General features: G+C 42.1%; 1 protein-coding gene across 4 annotated transcripts in view; it reads right to left on the bottom strand.

Moving 5' to 3' along the window:
- The window catches only part of myo16 (myosin XVI), a 141,248-nt gene that overhangs the window by 24,146 nt on the left and 94,922 nt on the right, over window positions 1-22,180 (bottom strand). For all 4 annotated transcript variants that reach the window (XR_004501212.2, XM_033617373.2, XM_078174548.1 and 1 more), the window contains exons 23-30: window positions 21,601-21,801; window positions 19,855-19,930; window positions 18,609-18,805; window positions 16,124-16,204; window positions 13,597-13,802; window positions 2,054-2,156; window positions 1,219-1,315; window positions 827-1,100 (exon numbers count right to left, since the gene is read on the bottom strand). Coding sequence is in view for 3 of the 4 variants with exons in the window: in XM_033617373.2 (XP_033473264.1) it covers window positions 827-1,100; window positions 1,219-1,315; window positions 2,054-2,156; window positions 13,597-13,802; window positions 16,124-16,204; window positions 18,609-18,805; window positions 19,855-19,930; window positions 21,601-21,801 (1,235 nt within the window). In the remaining variant the exon portion in view is untranslated. The remainder of the gene's footprint in view (window positions 1-826; window positions 1,101-1,218; window positions 1,316-2,053; window positions 2,157-13,596; window positions 13,803-16,123; window positions 16,205-18,608; window positions 18,806-19,854; window positions 19,931-21,600; window positions 21,802-22,180) is intronic.

The following is a 22,180-nucleotide window of genomic DNA, read 5'->3' as shown; positions in this document are numbered from 1 at the left end:
CATTTAACAGTGGCAATGATCAACTGAATAGTAATGCTTCCTCTGCAGAGAGAAAAAGATGCTATTAAAATAATAAATGCATTTATTATTCAGCATACCATGGAAAGCCTAATATATATCACATGTACACATTTACAGGTTTAGCTGAAATGAAAAAACTGTCTTTTTTTTTACCTCCCCATAAAGCTGCCTCTTTTTTTTTCTTTTTCTTTTTTAATTTACCCTTTCTCACTCAGTGCGAAAGGGTCATTCAATTTACTCTTGGCCCGATATGCTATATTAGAATGAGGTGAGGCGGCGATGAGGATAGCTTTCCATAGGTGCAACACAATACTAATACAATCTGATAAGGCAACTCATTATCTGACTATCCATCATGAAACTTACAATTAAAAGCCTACAGCGCACAGGGATACAATGACATCATTAATGAGAAAACGCATCACACAGACATAGGTACACATGCAGACGCACACACACACACACACATTTATAAAGGCAAATGATTGCCTCATACAATCATACATTCTGTGAATGACAGTAGCTGCAGACTGCTTATTTCAAGGCAAAATGATCCTACAGTCACTACGAGGCCATCACACTGAGTGTTATGAATTATATTGTAGTGAGCAATAAAAACCATGTTTAAGTGAGATGTTCTTGATTGGTTGCAATAATGTGAAGTATTCTGTAGCAAGGTACAACTCTATTATTCAAGCAACTCTTTAATCAAATGAATATCTATATTATAACTGCACATCGATGTTGCATCAATAGTCACGTATCTTTGCCTTCAGATAAGTTGCGAGGGTGTTTGCTAATTTACCTCCTGACAGGCTGATCCTCCTCCTTCCCAACCGGCTCAGGCCTCTCACCAAGCGGTGGGCTGCTGCCGAGGGTGTTGAGAAGGCTGTTGCCATGGCAGCGCAGGCGGTCGCTCTCTCGTGCGATGTCGGATGCGTTCTGGATGACCAACTGGTCGTAGGTTCGCAGCCCCATGTCTTCTGCCCCCTGCAGAAAACGCTGCACGCTGCACTCCTCTTTCTGCTGCAGTGACAGCCTGCGGTGAACGCGCTGTCTGGCCAGCCAGCCGCGCACCACTGAGACACAAGGAAGAGGAGTAGAAGAGGATGGAGATATCAGAGGTGTCAGAGAAAGAAGGAGAGATGAACACTGAAAGAACAACGTGGTTTGTTGGTTCGTTATTTTGGGTATTACCTTTCTGACAGGTGATGATCTTTTTATGGAGCTGGTAGCATCGGTCGTTGAGCTGGTCTGCCTGCCAGTATCTTAAAAACACTTTACTGCTGCCCATCTACACACACAAACACACACACACACACAACACAAGTCATCTGATCAAACATACATGTTGTGCACTATACCACCATCATCATCATCAGCTTCTGGAGTCTGCTTGTCTTCTGTTGGAAATCTCAGAAGAGTGTGGACTTGATAGGAAAGCAGTGATGTAGCAATGATGTATGGTAATAGGTGGGTGTGGAGTGTGGGGAAGACAATGAGTTTGCATGTTGACACTGCATTCACTTCCTGGATTTAGAGGGCATTTGGGGAGCAACAGAGGTCACCCTATACCAGGTGCACAGAGCTGTGGGGGTGACATACTTCCACAGACACTATTCATTCCAACACACGCTACTTGTAGGAGTGGTGTGTGTGAATATGTAGAGCAGGGCTGTTTGAAAAGGTGTCTGCGAGGCATTGTGGAGGAGTGTGCATGCGCGTGTGAGGCGGGAGCTGATGTGACCTGTGGGGTCACACACTCAGACACAACAGCAGTCTGGCAGACAGGACAGAGAGGGGGGCGGACGGGTCCATGCTGCTGCTGCTGCTGTGTATGTGTGTGTGTGTGTGTGTGCGTGTATATGTGAGGAGAATGATGATGAGGTGGGACAGCTGGAACGAGTTGTCAGAGATTCCATTGGATCTTTCAAACAGAGGGTCAGGGATTAAGTCATTTGGCAAATCTTTTGTTGCTGATGGACACAGAAAACAAGAATAAAGATATAGACACACAAACACACACACACACCTGCCATCCCTGCAGTTTGGACTGCTGCAGAACTGAGCGACATCTCTCTTCTGGTGACAGTTTCTTCTTGTCTCCCAAAGTCGGGACAACAAGGTCTTTATATCTGAGACACACAAAGAAAAACAGAAATGATTAGAGCTGAAGTGCTGAAGTTAAAAATTTAGGCATGACACAGTAACTCCTCCTCTTTCCAGAAACAATGGGTTCAAAGGTCAGTGAGGTCATACGGCAGACCAGCCAAACAGCATCTGTTCCTATTGGTGTTGCCCTGGGCAACCGTTGCTATAAATGGTCAGCTGGATGGAGACAGTGGTTTGTTTGTGCCTGGGACGGTGGGGGTGAAAGGGAAAGAGAGCAGGAGAAATGTTGACACTGAATCCAATCACAGAAAATACATGGCTCTTAACATGCACATATTTGTAGATGTTTTTGTATGTGGCATGAAAGAATAAGTAGTGTAAGACAGAAGCTTCCTCATTAAGTGGAACTTATCAATTTAAATACCCATAACTTTCCGACAGAAGACTGGTGACCTTTTTTTCTTATAAACTGACCTCTTTAACCTCAGAGAATATCCTAGATTGGCTTTTACTATCCCTAACCAAACCTCTTTGTCAAATCCTAACCATTTATAACCTCAACGCCTCAATGTTAAAAGTACTAGCCAATCCATAATAACGCGTCGTAGGGAAGGGTGTAAATAGCCGAATAGCTGCTGTGTGACTATCCTCACCCAGGTGCAAATTGACGCTCATAAAAATGAAGCTCAGCATAAGTTCAATCAGGAAGACTTTCTTTGTGCTCATCCATTCACAGTTCTCTCCCTCCCACTCCCACTGCTTCCTCTAATCAGCTGACTATGGGTGTTCACTCTTCTAGTTATCCAATCAAACTTTGTCATGATCTCTATCAGCCAATCAGGATGCTACTGCAAAATTTTAAATCTGCTCTCTTCTCTGCTGCTGTCAGCTGTTATTTCAGGCAGAATCTTCGCGCCCTCCTCCACCCCGTTCACCTCCAGCATTGTATCCAGAGTTCAGGATGAGCTCAACAAAGGCTCATTCCTCTACTCATCCAGATCATCAGCACTTCTCCATCTTCTTCTCATCTCATCTTCACCATCTCTACCACCACCAGTGTCTAGTTCCCTTTTTGACTATGGATTCATCTCCCTCCTTAAATAATACTATCTCTACGGGGTCTAATCGCCGAAGACTTTTTTAGATTTTTCATTCTTATGTGCATGTTAATCGATATTCTGTCCTGACTGAAAGATAAAGGCAAAGATTTCTCCCACTCAAATGCAATTACTTCCAAAGGGCCCTTTTCAGCCCCTTTCCACTTGCTCCAGGAAGACTCAGCAGCCACACACCATGTTAGTGTGACCATAATTGTACCAAAAAAGAAGAAGACAACGTGATGTAGTAATGTACCTTTAATTCAGCAAACACTGCTTTGTTTATTTAACCGATATTTAAATAATGCTAAAGTAGCGTTTTCTAAAATGTCCTCATGGAGTGCAGGCGCCTGTTGTGCTGTCTGAGACTACAACGTTACTATCAACCAGAACGAGCTAAATTTGTATCTTTAACCACAATATGTCGAATATGCACCCAGAACAAAAAGGGATTATTCTCATAACAAGCAGTACAGTTTCCATGGCTTACCTACACTATTCCTCTGCACCTACAGAAAGGAATAAGTTGCCAGCTGTATTGTATAATACTGGATTGTCTCGTATTGAAACAGAAAATGCACTGTCCCTTACTGAATCAATACAGGACAGGACTTGTCCCATATTTTCATGTACACCCCACTCCCACTCACTCCTCACAAACTTGGAACAAGATAAGAAATAATAAAACCAAGAGTTTTGACAGTGGAGAAGCATTAAATCTGAATTTGCTGGAAAAAAAGATGTCTAGAATGACAGGCCTACATTAAAACATTGCCTGTCGTAAAACACACCCAGCAGCATACCTTGAATTATGTGTTTAGTCATGTGGTTCTGATTTTTCTTTCATATTATATTAACTGAATGCCAAAAGTTATTTATTTTGCCACTTTATCTTACTGATACTACTGACATCTGCTGCACCTTGTTTCACTCAGTACAACTCCAATTAATAAATCAGCAGTTATAAATATGTGTAAACTGTGTCATCACGGCAGACGAGCAGAGCATTATCTGGGAAACATGTTAATTCACTTAACGTGGAGCTAAAATTAACAGCTTTATGTCAAAAGTTCACTGAATGGGTTAGTGTCTGTAAGGAATCATAAATCACCTTTTAAAAGGATTAGATGTTCATCGTAAACTAGCTTGGGCTACATTAATTATATCAATATGTCAATGTAGCAAGGCAAGCTAATTGCTAGTGTTCTATTAGCATTATTACCATTAGAAAACGGTTCCGGTTCAGTGCCGAAAGTCGCGCACATAACTCATGCAAGCTATCATGGGGTCGAGGAAAAAGGTGGGTAAAATGACTCATTTAAACTAAAATAAAGGCGGAGTATCGTGGGGCACAAAACACATATTATAGGCTTATTCCACAGCAGACATATTTATTTCCCATAGCAGGAAAAGTGTCCCTACTGTAAGTTATGACAGTGTGACAGTGAGCCAGCATGCCCAATGCCAGGACCCTGAAACCAAAGCAGCCATCATAAAGTTATTATTTTCACCGGTGCTTTTCCTACCGTGATATGTCAAAACACTTTTTATGTCAAAGTCTTATGTTATACTAACTGCACATCAACAGTTACCTTACAAATGTTTCACATTGTTAATCACACAGTATAGAACCATATTTTCTATGAGTCCTGCTGTTTAATGTAATGCATCTCTTGCTGCTTTAATGACAGAAATGTAACAATAGGCATAATCAACAAAAGCTTTCCCATATAGTTATTTTGTGTGCACAAGAACTGGTTAAACACAGTAAGTAAATGAAAATATTAACGTTGACACGCAGGAAACACAATTAATTTTAAGACAACAGCCTGAGGGTTTACCCTCGTGTTTCTGTTTAGGAGCTGAATATGATTTTTTTTTCATCTTGAAACTCAGTGTTTCCCTGACATTTTACAAATCTCAAATAAATCTATGATAAACTGTGGTGAGGTTCATGATATCACCACCTGACATGGCTAGTACAAGAGCGACCCACACAGATCAATATTCTTTGGGAAGCCCCACTTTTTCAGGCCTAGATTTGTCTTTGTCAACCCACACTGTTACTACAGGCCCCTTTATACAACCCTTTAGACATCAAGGGATATGTAAGAGTATAAACTGTGTTAAGGCTGGGTGATACAGAGAAAATCAAATGATATTTTTGACAAAATACCTCAGTACTGATACTGCATCAGTGTCGAAGGGTTGACTATTGGTGCTACAATATCGCAGCGTCCCTTAGCAATGAGGCATGAACTTGTTTTGCTGGCTCTTTATTCCTTAAATTAAACACGGGCTATTGTGGGCCACAGCCAACACCAACCTGTCCACTTTACAAGGTGTTGTCTGCATTAACAGGTACTTCAACAGCTCCTGTTCCTCAGCTGCGCGCACACAAACTAGAGGAATAACAACCCTCCCTCCTCAAACCTATGCCAATCACAGGAGGGTATCTCACACAGATCACTGTCATAGGTGCTAGTATTGACGAGCTAATACGCAAAAAAACTCAAATTCATATCGGTTGGACAGTGCTTTTTGTCTGTAAGTGTTCGCCCCTGAGCCAGCAGCTGATGATGTCACACATATGATGAGGAAAATATAACAAGCAGAAGGCTGAGAGCATAAACCACTTGTGTTGTCAATAGTGAGTAAGTAAGTGCACGTGAATGTGGGATGTGTTTGATTTGCAGGAGTGGGGTCTGTCTGAACTCTCCCTCACCCTCTCTCTGTATGGTAATACTGGTCCTGCAGACAGCACACGCTGTCCCCCTGGGCCCATAAAACACAAAGGAACTCTGTAAACCCATGACCTCCCCTGTGAGGATATGAAAACCATCGATGGTCCCCGCTTTTACAAGACCCAAGGGGGCTTCATGTGGAGTCAGAGAAGTGAAATAACGCCTTTGATAAGAGTTTAAATGGAGGGCTACGGGGCACTAACGTGGTTCTGTGTGACCAACAGGCCATCAGATCACTGTTAGCGAATGTCACAGAAGTGGTAAAGGTAACGCAGCTGGAATTTAAACCACTCACTTCCTCTCTGAGGCTGCTCTTATCCATCAGACAAACGTTCAGTTACCACAAGCTCGTCGGCTTTGTTTAGTCACAGGTTTTACTTAATAACCTACAAATGTGTGTTTTTATCTATCAGTCAGAGGTAATGGGACCCACTTGGAGTCAACCACATAGAAAATATGACCTATATGCTTGTTAGCTGCATTTGTAACATGCTCTATGAATACTGATGTCTCTTTCTCTGAAGAACTGAGGCAAGAAACAGGTTCAAGTGGTAGTATTTGACCTTACACATCAGTAGAAAATAAATTCGGCCACAAAACACATAGTGTATCATAAAAGACAAATAAAAGCAACAGTAAAATAGATTTCCTCATAAATCACCCCGGTTACCAGGGCAATAATGTAATTTGCTTCAGGCGGCCACCATGACTTCGTGAAGTGACCTACGTGGTTCCAGAGTGCGAGTGTGCGTTTGTGTGTACACACTGGTGGGTTTGTGTTCGCGAGAATATAGCAGCCTCGAGATTAATGGTTGATTTATTGTCCTGTCACTTTGATTAGTCAAGGGCCGCGGCCTGTTTTGAAAGAGTGACAGACGGAAAAAGAAAAATAAGAGACAGGACAGAATTGCAAAAAGTGTGTGTGTGCACATGAGAGAAACGAGCTGAAGGAAAGAAAGGAAAGATGATGACTGAAATGAAGAAACTGAAAGGATGAAAGACAAAAAAATGTTTGGGTCAGATAAAAAGGCAGGAAGATGAAAGAAAAAAAGGAAAATGGTGGTTCAGAGGAGACAGCATGTGAGGAAAGGATAAGAAATCGAGTGAGAAAGAGCTGTGTGCAGACAGCGGTGTTGTCCACCCCGCTGCAGCTCCCTCTTTGGCCGAGGCTGTGTTCATTCATTGGCCATGTCTGTGTTGAACCCAGTAGAGGAGAGAGGGAGAGAGATATGAATGGCACTTGGGCTGGGCTGACTGGTGTCTTTGTGAGTGGCAGCCACTCAAATTAAGCATGGCCGTAATGTATAAACAGCAGAACGGGGACACACGTCAGACAAAGGCACACTCAAAAGGTCTATTTGTATGAACACAAAACACTCGCATGCAATGCACACAGACCAGTGCTCGCCTTACTGAGCAGAGCATAACAGTAATTTGATTACTTTTTATGTAATGTGTAGGGTAACAATTTGAAATTCAGTAATCAAACTACATTGTCTTATTCCAAAAAAAAAAAAACCCCACTGTTATTTCAACATTTTGAGGATTCAGTTTGTTTGCCCTTTTTCCAGTGGATGGATAGACTCACAAGTCAGTCTTTAGACGCTTTGCTTAACTAAAGACTGATGACTTTCTCCCTCATTTTGTGTTTAGATGGGCGGATACAATTTCAGAGTTTAAAAAAACTCCCTACGTTGCAGAACCAATAGTAAATCTGCAGGGCGGTCCTTCGGTGGCTCACTGAACTCTTTTGCTTGTAAACATAGTCCCACTAGAAACATGTGTAGCGGTACAAAATGGTTCAGCCGTGCTCACAGAAAACGCCATCAAAGTTAGCGGGTGTTTGTCGCGTTTGCGGCGACACATTCTCGCCAACTAAAAGAAACAAACATAATCTTTTACAACGCCATGACTCATCCGTCTGGCCGGACTATAGAGGGAATTGCCTTGTTGTTTATAAATACTTCCGGGTAGAAAACCAGCAGAGCTTTTAGCTATATATATAGCCTATATATCACATTTTTCACATCACTGTATCACTGTTTGGACTAATCTGATGTTTGTAAAGTCTATAAACACAATGATTGAACAAACATTACTATTTCTGTGTGCACGTTTAGCTGGGCTAACCGTTAGCTGTTAGCCCTGTTAGCCGTTAGCAGTGTCTGTAATAGGTAATAACTCATTAAACGGTCCGTGAAAAAAATATCTTTTCCAGTGGATATCTTAGTTACAACATGATTGAGCTAGCAAAGCAGTTTTGTGTTGCTATGTGTGGCATTTATTCAGTTTTGGGAAATCACGATGTCTAGAAAGCATCAGTGGCTGCAGCTGACAGGGACAGCTAACACTAGCAGCAAAGCTAACATCTGGACGTCATCTGTTAAAAGCCTCCTGTTGTCGGATACGACATGAAACTACTCCAGTTAGCTCAATAATGTTGTAACTAAGACATCCGCTGGAAAAAATATTTTCTTCACGGATGAGCACACGTTTGATAAAATGGAGTTAAATCTCTCAGCATCCATTTTCAAGCTCTGTGTGTTTGTTTCCTTGCGGACGAGAAAAGGAGGAGCGCACATTTCCGAGAAGGAGTGTCTTTCTCAAAAATGCAAGAGGCGTTGCTTTGTTGCCGGCCGTTTTTGCCAGTGTGTTAAACACACTTTAGAAAGGAGTGTCCCCAGACTATCAGAAGGCGGAGATCTCTGATTGTCTGGTGGCGAGACTAGTGGATGGAGTGTTGAGGCTTCACTGTAATAACATTTTCCGTGAGCAATTACTCATTTATAAAGAACATTCTTGAAGTAGCTTGCCCAACATCAACAGTTTCTGTATTGTATTGCCTTGTGTCGTACATCCGAAACATGAAACAATCATTTACTGCTCTCTGGTTAAAGGAGCTCTTTATGATCTATGATTCAGAGGTTGTCTACACATGGCTTTCAACATGGAGGTGGTTGAGCCAGGGGCTAGCAGCTAACAGAGCTAACAATGGTAACAGAGCTAGCAGTGTTAACCGGGGGGGAACTGGAGGTTTTGTGATGACACCATCAGCAATAATCAGCTGTGTGAGCACAGTGCAGAGCGGCAGTGGCGACAAGTTAGCATGTGGTATACACAAAGTTGGGGTTGGACTGAAACAACTGTATATAGGTGTATGAACTGTATGTAGGGTCAGGCTGTATACTGTACAATCCTCACACTGACTGGACAGCTGGTAAAACAGGGGAATTGAGGCCTATGTGTCAACTAACCTGCCACAAGTCTTAGCCGTGATACTTTTCATAATGTGTTTGTTGCTCTGTCACACCATGTCAACCTGTCTAGTGTTACACTTTACTGTAAAAACCTGCAGGAAGTGTCTGAATACACCAAAGACACTCTCATCATGGGGCTTTTTTTAATATAAATATTACGGTTCTCTGGCCCATGTACTGACTACCATCCTGTATATGATATCACCAAACTCCTACCTTATGTTAGCTTCAGATTTTCAACACCTCTGGGATGCTACCATTTGGGAGAGAGATGAGTGGAAGTCATTTTTAATTACTCATGATGGACAAATGCTTGTCCATGGTTCTATTCTAGCCAGGGATCTTTGTTGCACGCCATACCTCTCCCCATCCTCTTGTTTCCTGTCTGCTTCTATATTGTCTGGTTCAAAAATGATGAAAATGTTTACCACACCTGATAACTGCGAGTTAAATGCCACCTTTCTGACTCTGCTGGTTAAGCTGAGGTGAACTAAGCTTTAAAAAATAACAGAGGCGATACTACACTTGTGCCTGAGTTTAAACACACCCAGACCCTTCTCAACTATTTATTCTGGAATTGGATACGTCAGATGTGGGGATTGGAGCGGTCCCATCTCCCTGCTCTTCCACTGACAATAAACTCTATCCATGCATGATGCAAAGAAACAACTGTACATCAAAAGTTGTAGAAACCAGCCTGCAGTCTAAGATAAGCTGCTTAGGAGTCATATCAAAAGCACCTCAACCTATGTCTCACCAGTTCACTGGAAATACACACATGCTCTCACAGTTCGGTTTTAATCCAGCATAGCAATGGTTAAGTTTCCGCTTTTTGGTGACCAGCTGGTCCGTGTGATGCTTAGTTATCTGCCAGTCACACCCGTTGCTAACATAGATTATCATACACACACACACGGCTTAAGAAACCGCTTTCACAAAACCCTCACAAGGAATCTTTCAATTACAGCTTGAACAATGACAACGTTGGCTCTACAAGGTATATCCATCAGAAACACAAGCGAGCTGGCGGCAGCTTATGGACGGGCAACACTACAATCTATATTGGATTCATTTCACCATTTGACATGGTTCTTCACATCCAATTCCCTGTTCAGGTTTTCTCACATGAATACCTATTATATATATGATTTTCGATTATCTATTTCACTTGGTGTATGTTTTACCAGAAAATATTAAGTGTCAGACAATAAATGTAGCACACTTCAACCTCATGGGTTTTCATTTTACACACATTCTTCATTCCGTGAACAATTTCCCATTGTTCAGCCAATTCTTTGCACATTCCATCCTCTTCATTTTAAATACAGTATAGCTCTTTTAATTTCAAAACAGATATATTTTACATACTATTTATTTTAAATTTCTGTTATATTTATGATTTTGTCTTTTGCATTACTTGTATTGTGACCAAATACTACGGCAAGATCCTCAAATATGAAAACCTACTTGGCAATAAATGTTTCAGATTCAGCAGACTTCCCTTTCTTTTTTACCTCCCTCTGTATCATTCCTGTTCTTTGCGAGAACTCATTACGAGCTGGTCAGATCAGATCAGTGTATGAGAGGAGGAGCAGCTGATGCAGAGGCGCGTGAATGCAAACTTTCAGACCCAGTGCAATGAATGGTTAAGTTTCGCTCTCAGTATGCCTGGTGTTCTGCTGCTCCAGCTGTGCCAAGAGTGTGCTCTGTTCTCCCAAAGTGTGGTGTGATGAATAACCAAACAGTATACATATATTCTAATAGTGCTCCTGATGAATGGTCCTGCTCCAAACTTTAAAAAGAATCAATACTTGGCAGCAGATGTTATCACGGCGGGCTCACACTAATAAATGAATGTGTGGGAAACCCTGAAGCTACATGCTAACATCAGTGAAACACGTAATCTGGTTGTCGATGTTGTAAATTTCTCCCTGATTTAGGACCACATTACTGCTGCAACATGTCTGGTTGTGTTTAAAAGCTTATAATGGTAATTTCTTAACATGAGAATGTGCTGCCATACACAGTCATTGCCCAGCTCCAAGTACACTGCTACATGCAGCTAAATGCTATTGTCAGGAAAACATAAATCTTGGTTGCCAATGTTTTGTAATTTCACCCTGATGTTGAATCATATTCCTGCTGGAACATATCTGGTTGTCTTTGGAAGCTTTTGTCTGGGATTTTCCATGGCAGAAACAGTAGCTTTTCTCCATTACAGTCATTCCCAGGCTGTAATGATGGCGCAGAGACACTGAGATACAGAGGAACCGTAAACGCTGACCATCGCTTAAAGAGACAGGTGCTAAAATAAAGCATTTCAGACAGTGGGTGAATAACGGTGTTACAGCACAGACAGTATGAGGAAAAGAAAGTGTTTTTGACCATTAACGCATTTAAAAATGTTCCAGTATAATGCTGCGTTCCAGGCAAATTTCTGAGCCCCTAAGTCACCACTTCAAGTCACGACTCACGATTTCATAGCGTTCCAGGCAAGTCAAACTCTCAAAGCAACATGGCAGACCGTGCGGGGTTTATGTTTGTTTATGATCACTTCTGTCACCAAAGGGGCCGGTTCCTTCCTCATTTGAGCGAAACAGAGGAGGAGAAACAGCGCATAAGGTCACAGATGCTATTATACTTTTTATTTTACGTTATCTGTGTGTTTGGAAACATATTTTGTATTGATTTATTCTTGCACTAGAAACCAGCTGTTAGAGCGGCTGCCAATAATGCGTTAACATTATGGTTATTTTTTGTCTATTTCTCACCGTGTACCGCCTGCATCAACACCGCATCCATGGGGACGCCATTGTTGTTTAGAGGAGTAAGGCAATTGGTTTAGAGGGCTGTGTGACTTCAGAAAGCATAACTGGGAGTACATCGATCTGGTACGAGTTCACAGGTGGTAAGTTACGGGTTTGACTGCCGTTCCAGTGCACTTTCACGGGTAGAAGGTTGTAAAAACAAGAGTTGCAGGTTGCCTGGAACGCGCCATAAACCTAAAATAGAGTATGAAGCTGAAAATGATCGTAATAGGTCACCTTTAATTTCACAGAATAAGAGCCACGGCCTTTCTTTTTTATCAGCAGCAAAATGTTTCATTGTCTATGATTAACGCACAATAAGGAGAAGCCTTCATGCTTATGTCAGTTATAAAAATAAATACGATCTTAATTTATCACATTTTCCTTTTTGGGACATTTGGGGACACACACATCTACACTCTGTGTGTGTGTGTGTGTGTGTGTGTGTGTGTGTGGAGGGGGAGGGTATTATGAACGATGTTTACAGCGGGGTAGTGGAAACTTTTGGGGAGTCATGTGACCAGCTTTGTCCTCTCTTATTATCTGGCAGGAATGTTCATGTTAATCCCTTTATCCTCAAAAAGAGCAAGAGAGAGGCTGGGAGACAGACTGAGGACAGGAACGAGGGAGAGAAAGAGAGAAAGAGAGCGAGGGATAGAGAGAGAGAGAGAGAGAGAGAGAGAGAGACAGACAGACAGACAGACAGACAGACAGACTTAGAGCTAAATCCTCTCCTCTCAGTATTCCACCGGTTCTCAGAATCAGAGGAACAGGAAGAGAAAGATCGAGACAACAGCCAAACTGAGAGGGACAGAAAGTAAGATAAAGAAGTGGTGTGACAGAAACACATTCTGTCCGAGTCTGAAAAAGATGGAGAGAAAAAAAAAAAAGGCCAGTGAGATGGAGTCAAGGAGCGGTTTAAGTAGCGAACAGGGATCTTCTGCTTTGCAGGCAAGCCAGGAACATAGTAAAAGAGAGTTAAAAAGGGAGGTGATGGGGAGAAATAATGACGAGCATTCAAGCGTGGGGGCACGGAGACCTTACACACAACTGACTGGTTAATGTGTGTGTGTTGGGCTGACATGGGAAATGTGATAGTAGCATTCATCAGCTGCAGTAGACTCCCATCATAGTCTAAAAAAGCCATTCGAGGTCACTTTGTCCTTCTGACAGTACGGGTTGCTTTAACAATGTGTGTCAATGCTAATGTGCCGGTCCGCATGTGAGCGCTTGATCCTGTATATTAAATGCCCTCTCATTCATTTGCAGAAGTAGAGAAGACATCATGCTGTCAAGCTTTCGGTGTACTTTGACCTGCTCGCCCTGTTAACTGACAGAGATCGCGGTGACCTGCTGGGAGCATAATGTATCTGAACAACTAAGATCAGAGAGAGGAAGCAGAGCAATCCATCATCTTTAAGACCTCTCCCTTTGAGCTGAAAGAGAACAGAAGGCTGTGAAGTGAATGAATCAGCATACAGAGACTGAACAATAACTTCAGATGACGAGTTATGACAGTTACAGTGCTCTCAATTATGCAACATGCTCTGGCACCGACCTGCTAAGGAAGCCTGGGAAGGACAGGCGGACAGGGTATCCATAACGGATCATGCGCACCATCTCAAGCACCCCGATGTACTGCAGCTGGGTGGACACATGGAAGCTGTCAAAACTGTCTGGCTGACCACTGGCGTTGGGGCGCACACACTCCACAAAGTGAGGAGTGCAAGCGTGCAGCTTACTGATGACTTCTGACAGCGAGTTCTGAGAGAGTGAAAAGGAAAGGAGATACAATCGAATGCAATCACTGGTAATCATAACAGAACAGGCGATATCTTGTGCTTTGATTAACAACATTTATTGTGCTGTCCGTGCACATTAAGAACTAGCCAAGGGAAGGAAGGGCTCTTTGTCTTCCTCCTTTTGATGTTGTAGCTCGATTTGTGAACCAAAGTGACTGGAGTGAGATCACAAAGTGTTTGAGACAAAGTGGTCTGATTTTTGGGGGTGTGTTTTGCCTCTGGAGGAAGCAAAAACACAAAGAGCTCTTTGCTCTTTCAGAGGGTGTGTGAGAGAGCTTTTCTCCAAGCCCTGAATTCACAGATGCTGCATCCAAGGTCACACAGACACACACATATGCCCACATGTCTGCATTCACGTAAACGCTTGCATCTGTGTTTCTACCACTTTTCTAACTGACGTCAGTCTATGCTCTGCATTCCCTTAGGTACAATGATCAACACCTCACCCCTCATCTTTGAACGTCACTGCCAGCATTTAGCATGCCGTCGTCCCCTCCAAACATGCGCATGCACACACACAAATGGGTGTGCGCACGGCACACAGTGGTTGTTGTTCATTGTTCATTCATTCATGTGGAGGGCTTCATGCTTGGCTTGGTACAGCATCATTCTTCAGCCCACTCTCTCCTTCCCTGCCATTCCCTGAGGGACTCGTCCACCACAAGCCCACAACTCTGATTGTGCAACACACTGCCTTCATTCAAGCCAAAGGTACTGCTTCTCTGCAGCACATTTCAGCCCCGTTGCGTCACCAGCAGACAGCGAACTATTTTTCCTCTAACTGAATATTATTGTTGCTTTATATACTTATTAAAATCACAGTGCCTTGCAGAGATTTCTTAAAGCCAAGACTTTATTCACACAAAACCTGAAGTTTCATTAACAAATTCCTGCATTCATTTGAGATCTGATCCACACGTTTGCAGGCACTCTATGAAGGGAGCAGGTATCCAGTAAAATAAAGACAAAGATACAATGAACTAAGTTACACTTGTATATACTGACCTTTTCCTAACAGCTGAGGGCTGTTGTATACATACCGCAGTAGATGCTTGCTAATGATAATGACAAACACTGTTTCAGTGGTTTGCTTGGCAATATGTAGCTTAATTCTTCTGTGCATATTTCTTTACTATTTTGCAGAGGGACTGTGAGACTTCAATAAACTCACTACATCCATGCATTGGGCAAGAGGCAGGGCACAGTGTGGGCCAGGCGCTAGGCTATTACAGGGCTAAAACATTCTGACAGACAAACACATTCAACCTGCACGCCTTTGCACTGTGAGAGGAAACTAGTGTGAGAGAAAAAACCCATGCAGAAGACATTCATACTTCGCACAGGCAGAGTCCTGCACCCTGCAGATTAGGACCTTCTTGCTCTGAAGTGCTAACGAATGAGTCAACATGCTCATTAGACACAAATCGCTCTACTGAGCTTGACTTAAGCCTGATTTATGGTAGGGCGCTCAACAGTTTTGATGAATGTCTCTCAACAGAAATTCAACGGTTGCGCATCATTTTCAATTTCAGCTTCAGCAAAAGCTTCAAAGTTGTCTCCTTGGTAAAACACCCTGCATTTTTTTTACAGTCCGAGACTATTTCTGTCGCCTACAGTCAGTAAGATGGGAAATAAAATCAATGAAAAATAATTACAAACAATGTTGATTTCTTCCAATGGAGCTGATTTGAATTTTGGTTCAGTGAATGTGTCCTGTCAGTCAACCTGGTGAAAGCAGTTTGGTTGGCCTCTGTTCTCTCAACTCCAGAGTAGCTGTGGTTGACACACGGCTGCTTCTGCTGACAAAGAAGCTGAGTGCAGGTCGGAGTCAGTGTGAACTGAAGACTATAATCTCCATGATATAACAAAAATCTCCAGGTGTACAACACTTTTTCTCTTGGAGATACGTCATTTCTGTCGAGTGAACATCATCAAAAGTGTCAAGCACTCTACCATTTATCAGGCCTACCCTGGCTAAGCGGGCTAAACTGACTAGCATGCTACTGCTGATAGACAACAACTACTGTGTTGCAGAAACTTTGCAGATAAAACTCATGTTCCAGAATGTTGTTCCGTATATCTACATAAATAGTCTGAATAAATAGACTACTCAGATTGTTGGGGTCACAGGATGTAACCTAATGTATGCTACATACAAACTGAACGTCCAGTACCAAACACTAACTGACTGTTATGGAAAATAAAACCAAGCATGATGGTTTATGTCTCAGAGAATTAGGCCTGACCCTGTCATACACTACACTGGACGGGAGTGGTTCTTACCCTCAGCTGGACAGCCACTGTGATGGGCCCACAGCGCTCTAGTCGTTGGAGGAAGGAGCTCGAGCCTTTCTTCTTCAAGATCTGAAAGAGAAAACACAGAGAGGAAAAATTATGAGATAGCTCCGCATCTTACTTCAAGTGGCCACTGAGGAATATGGAATCATTACGACATAATCATTACATATTAACATCAAATTAGGCTGCGTGGTTTGACTATAGATCAAAACATGAGACTTGAAAAAACCTTTTGTCTTGATTCTGTGGACGATGTTTGCAAAGCACACTAAAGAGTCCCATTAGACCACTTCTCTATCAGTCCCATTTATTCTGTTTCATGTGCTTTTCAGCCCAACCCGGCCCATGGCATCTATCGTCTTCTATTGTCTTTATTTATTGTTTTACACCCAGTATAGCACTGCAATATTACCTAATGTTACCGTATAAGGCTGCTGGGACAGATCTGGGAGGTGAAAGGGGTCTTATGTAAGCCTGTTCTCTCGATGGCTAATGAGCCACAGAGACAGCAAGCAGGACCCCCAGGAGGTTACACAACCAGCAGGCCTTTCCAGTCACATGTGCACCACCAGTACAACATGATTTCTAAAACATTAAATTAAACGGAGACAGAGATAGAGAGAGGGGAGAGGAAGGACTGAAAAAAGAATATTTAGAATATCTTTATCAGTTGTGTGATTTGTGGTTTTATGATTGTGTGTCATAGAAGAAGTATGTGATCACATGACTGTGCATGCATGCATGCTTGTGAAGTCTCTATCTGAAGCAAATCCAATTCCCAGAGGTTTATATATAGCACTGTGGTGGGAAGTAGCTTAAATTAGACTCTTTTTTTGTGCCAAAAATACCATCCCTGTTTTTTCATTGATCAGCACAGCAATCAGTTGTTCTGTTGGAACAAAGAGCTTGTGACTGATTGTCACTGATTGTGTTTGTTCAGCTCAATAATTCCTATATTTTATTATCCAGTTTTAAAAGCTTGTATGAGCATCAATTGCAAAATGATAATATATTTAATAGCCAGAAAATGAACATGGTCTTCAACATCCTTTGATGCTCAAATGTATTTTTATATTACTATAAATTCATGAATCAGTACAACTGCAAAATATCCAATGTATTTATTTTAATTTGCTTGTTATTATTATTTATGTGTTTTATACACCCTACGTATGAACGGAAACAAAGGAAGAAAAACCTACTGCTACAAACATTTATATACATCGGAATATATTCACTCATGCATGCACACGCAAATACTAACATCCACATAGGCTATAAATTAACTTAAAGGGTCGTTAGGGGGTTTCGTGTGTTTCTGTTTCTCATTGAAGATGTGGGCGATAGGCTATGTTTATTTGTTTTCCCAAGCTCTGTCTCTGTTCATTTGCAGCTTATTTTGTCATCTGAATTTAAGTAATTTCATGAATTAATTAATGGCTTCCTATGTCATTCATCTGTGTAAACAAATGTCTTTTATACTTGGTCTCTTCGTTTCTAACTATATGTGTTAGCCTCTTCATTTCTGAGATTTCCCGTATGGTCTTCCGTTTTTGAACTAATGGGCCTTTGGAGTTTCAGCCTACTCCTTGTGATTTGCATCAGGGCCTTGACTGTCTCAAGGTCTTGTTCAGACTGCCAGCCCAAATGGCTTCTTTTTGGCATATCTAGATTGTATCCAGAGTGATTTTAGGAAATCTGGACAGCAAAAAACGATGCGAGATGCGCTTTTTGCAAATCTGATCCACACCACATTTGGAGGTGGATTGAAATGCGATTCCAATCGGATTTCTACAGATGTATCTCAGTCTGGACGCTCTGGATGCTTGAATTGGATCTCAAAGTGTCTTTGAACACAGCACAAAAAAACAACATCAAATCCAGAGTGATGGAAGTGCTGATCTGATCCATGCTACTACCAGCAAAGTGCTAAAGAGGACAACATGAGCAACAACAGTCTGTGGACAGACGGAAAACTAAATTGTTTCGGAGGACCTTTTGTTCTCATGCTTCCACGTTGGAAAGCTGTATCACCAGCGTTGCTATGTAGATGCTGTGATGACGCCTGCGTTGTCATCATAGTAAGCAGATAGATTGATGTCTGGACACACAAATCCAATCTGACTGCTTCCAAATAACAGAGTGGACAGTCTGTCTTCACCAAACACAGGCATTCCACTGGGACTCTTCCAAGGAGACAGGTGTTTGGAACTGTGTGAACTTTAAGTGAAGTTATTTTAAGGTATGTCGTCACCATGTTTCTTTTCCCTAACCCTAACCACAGCAACTTTACTTGCCTAAATTAACCTCTGTAACTTTACAGTGAGGACGTAAAGGACGCTAATTTGTAGGATATCTTATGAACTGTTGTATGACGGTATGTTGACTATTGAGTTGGCCGTAGCTATTGCAACAGCAGACTTGCATGTGTGGCTCATGCACTCACCCCTCTGTGAACAGCGTACTATACCTTGGTAAGGTCATGGTACCTCCGGGGCTGTTGGTGAACAGTGTTGGCAGTGACAAAAAAGGCTGATGGCATCCTGTGAAGCAACAGGGCAGCTTTAGGCCCCCTTAACCCAGCACGGCTCTGGGCTGCTGGCACCAGGGAACCAGTCTGAGTCAGCTTGGACTGGAAGAGCTGCTGGAGTAACACACTCTCGCTGGCTGCCGGGCACAAAGCACATACAGAGGAAGAAAGAGAGAGAGAAAAGAAGGAAAATGACGATGAAAGAAGCAACAGCATTGGTGGAAATAAGGGGGCGGAGGGGAGTAAGGAAAGGTGGAATGAACAGATAGACAGAAAGAAAGGAAGGAAGAACAGTAAGGAGGATGTAAACAAGGACAGAAAGAGGCATCAGAGGAGGAGTGAGGGAGGGGAGAAGGCATAAAGTTGGGCTCCATGTAAACAATCAGTCAGGCAACAAGAGGGGGTGGACCATGCCACTCGACAACACGTGGAGCAGTCCACAACAACAATGAGCTCATTCAGAAAGCCAAACATGTGTGTGAACGTGGGCGTGTGGCTTTCATCTGAAAGGCTGGGAGAGAGGGAGAGAAAGATGGAGAGAGTGAAAGGGGAAAGGATGATGGCAGGTAGGCGTACCGAGCAAAGGAAAACAAACACGAGTCCTGGACTCATTTAAGGACTTAATTACACACAGCTCCGAGGGCAATTGTCTTTTCATTTAAAGCAATCACTGCCACCACCTGAATATAGACTTACATAGATCCCCCTGCACTCCGGTTAGCTTAAAGGCTTAAAATTAAAGTGGGGAGGGGATGACATCCGTAAGAAGTGACCACGCAGTGCGTATGCCAGTGTGTGGGACTGAATGGCAGCGACGCATCGACTTGGTCAGATGGAGGGACAACAGCCAAGTGTGAGTGAAGGGCTAGCCTTCAGAAGATTAGCCTCATCATGGAAATTATAGCAATTAGGCTGCTGGATGGGAGGCTAGCCTGGCAGCCACACAACGACTGCCTGTGTCCTGCTAACCACAACACCCCACATCTGGCACCTTCTATAGACAATATACACACAGACGGTGCTGTCTGCTGCATATGGGATGAAACACACACGCATACAAACACCACCACACTTAGACAAAGAGTGGTTCTGTGTGCTGTTGGTTTAAACAAGAGTGCATCTTTGTGATCAAGTGTGCTCTGACGCCACAATGTGCTCATGCCCGTGTTATTCATTGGGTACTTACACTTCATCGTAAACAGGAGATTCTGAGGGAGGGAGTCCTTGTTTCTTGTGAGCGATCCTGTGAGGTCATATGAAATCTGAGGGAAAAACAAATCATACATTTATACAGTGTGTTTAATCACATAGGCAACAGAAAATTAAAAAAAATACTAGTTAGATTGACCTTTTTAAAAGCACCAAACTAGCTTTTGTTGCTATAAAATGTGGTGGCATAAAACAGGGTTCCCACACCTTCTTTAAAATCAAATTCAAGGACTTTTCATGGACTTTTCAGGCCCAGCTCCCTCAAATCAAGGACCTGGCACGTCACAGTTTGGACGTGTCATGGATCAAGGTTACTGATACAACAGAGAATATTTGTACTGAGAAGTAGCAGGCTTTACAGAATCTAACATTCTTGCACAAAATATATAAATTCAAGCACTTTCACTTACTTACAAAAACTTCCAAGGCCTTGTTTTTTATTTTAACCTCAAATTCACAAACTTTAGAGCTTTTCAAGGAGCCTTGGTAACCTTAATAAAAAATATTTTGCTGAAAAACCTTCATCTTCTTGTATGTGGTGACAGAATATCTTTTTTTTTTTTTTTTTTTTAATGTCACATTGAGCGTGGACAATCGTTACCTCGTCTTCTAAAGAAAATCATTATTCAAATTATGGCAACAATGGCAGCTCAATTTTCCCCCGCATAGTGCTTGTTAGGAACGATAAATGGAACTATTATAGCAGGTTTTTTTAAATCAAGTGTCGCCTATTTTTTCAATCTCAATAAAAGACATTTTTATTTTTGTCACTGGTTAACTGGCTTTAGAAAAGTCAGGAGGTTTCTGATGTAGAGAGGAGACAGCCTACAGTCACATGTTTGCCACCTTTGCACAAGCACGATATAATCTATAGCAAATCTTATTTTTTAATCATTTCTTACCTGTAGGGAAATTTAATTTGTTACATAGACAAGTTTAGACACAATGTTGATTGAATAAGCCAGTTTAATGTTAATTAATAATTATAGATAAAAGATGATGGATCTAATTTAGATTGCACAGGGTTCCTACACAGTATGGGAAAATATTAAAATTTGATCTGAAGTAATTTTCAGGTTTGAATAAGTATGCAAAAAAAAAGAGGGTGTGGAAAATTTGTGTTTTCAGTCTATTGCCCCCATTCTGTATTTTTTTTTTTTTAACAAATAATTCCAATTTTCCAAAAATGAACTAATCATACAAGCACAACACAGCCAGTGCAGCCAAAATGTTTACCACTGTGTGAGACAGTGAGGGCTATAGCAGATAATTGAAAGAGGAACGGTGTCCATCTCAGCGGAGAGGTGTGGACTCAATGGTCGCAATGGGAAATGCAAGTTTTCCGAGGGATAATGGATATATGGTCTGAAAAATCTACAGAGAAGTGTGGAAATTTGAGTCTGGAAAGTATGGAATTTTAAAATGGAAAATATGTAGGAACCCTAATTTTAGCAGTGGAGCACGGGGGGTCAGCTTGATAACTTCTTCTGTGTATTATCTGGCAGTTTGTTGAGGCTCTGTTGATTGAGATCTGCAGTAAACTGCATTATTTTTACATTAAGTTGTCATTAAAGTTCACAATTTTCAGTACTCTGTGCTGTAACATGGTGGTTGATCCACTGACCAGTTGCCTTTTAGAGGTCATGATATAGTTTTTATGTTATTCTGCCCAGCCCCACCGACTCTAAATACACAGATACATGTTTCTGTAATACACACAGACCTGTCCAGCATAGTGGCTGACAGTGAACGCTGGTCCCTGGTCTTTGGGTGGGGGATTTCCGTTGCCATCCTTCGTCGTGAGCGAGAGACCGTGAGTTGGATTGGAGTCCAGCTGGGTCGACAGCCTCTTGTACAGGGTCTGCTCTGATGGCCGCAGGCTCTGGCTCTCCTCATCTAACACACACAGCAGTCCCTGAGGCCTCTGGAGGAGGAACAAGCAGAAGCTCTCATGTTATTTAGGGTCAGCACTTTTGATAATAACACTACTAAATTGTTTTTGATCGTGACATTTTTGTTGATCCCTGTAGGGTAGAGTTGTCCCTCTGATACCAAATAACTTCAGTCATCTTCCTCTTTTTAGATGTTTTGGGCATTTTGTTCATTATTGAAAGAGAGGGAACACGGGATGAAAGGGCAACATGCAATTAAGGTCAACCAGGGTCATACTGCAATTTAATGGTGCAAACCTTAAGCACTGGCCTATCACCAGTCCTACCAGCCATATTCAGGTTTGAGTTTATGTTTTTACATGACCAGTTTTCACACTAGGGGTGTTCCCAACTGAGAATTTATATAGTTGA

The sequence above is a fragment of the Epinephelus lanceolatus genome, chromosome 14, assembly GCF_041903045.1.
Source record: "Epinephelus lanceolatus isolate andai-2023 chromosome 14, ASM4190304v1, whole genome shotgun sequence".
In the NCBI taxonomy this organism is placed as follows: Eukaryota; Metazoa; Chordata; class Actinopteri; order Perciformes; family Serranidae; genus Epinephelus; species Epinephelus lanceolatus.
This window is presented reverse-complemented; position numbering and strand designations above follow the sequence as displayed.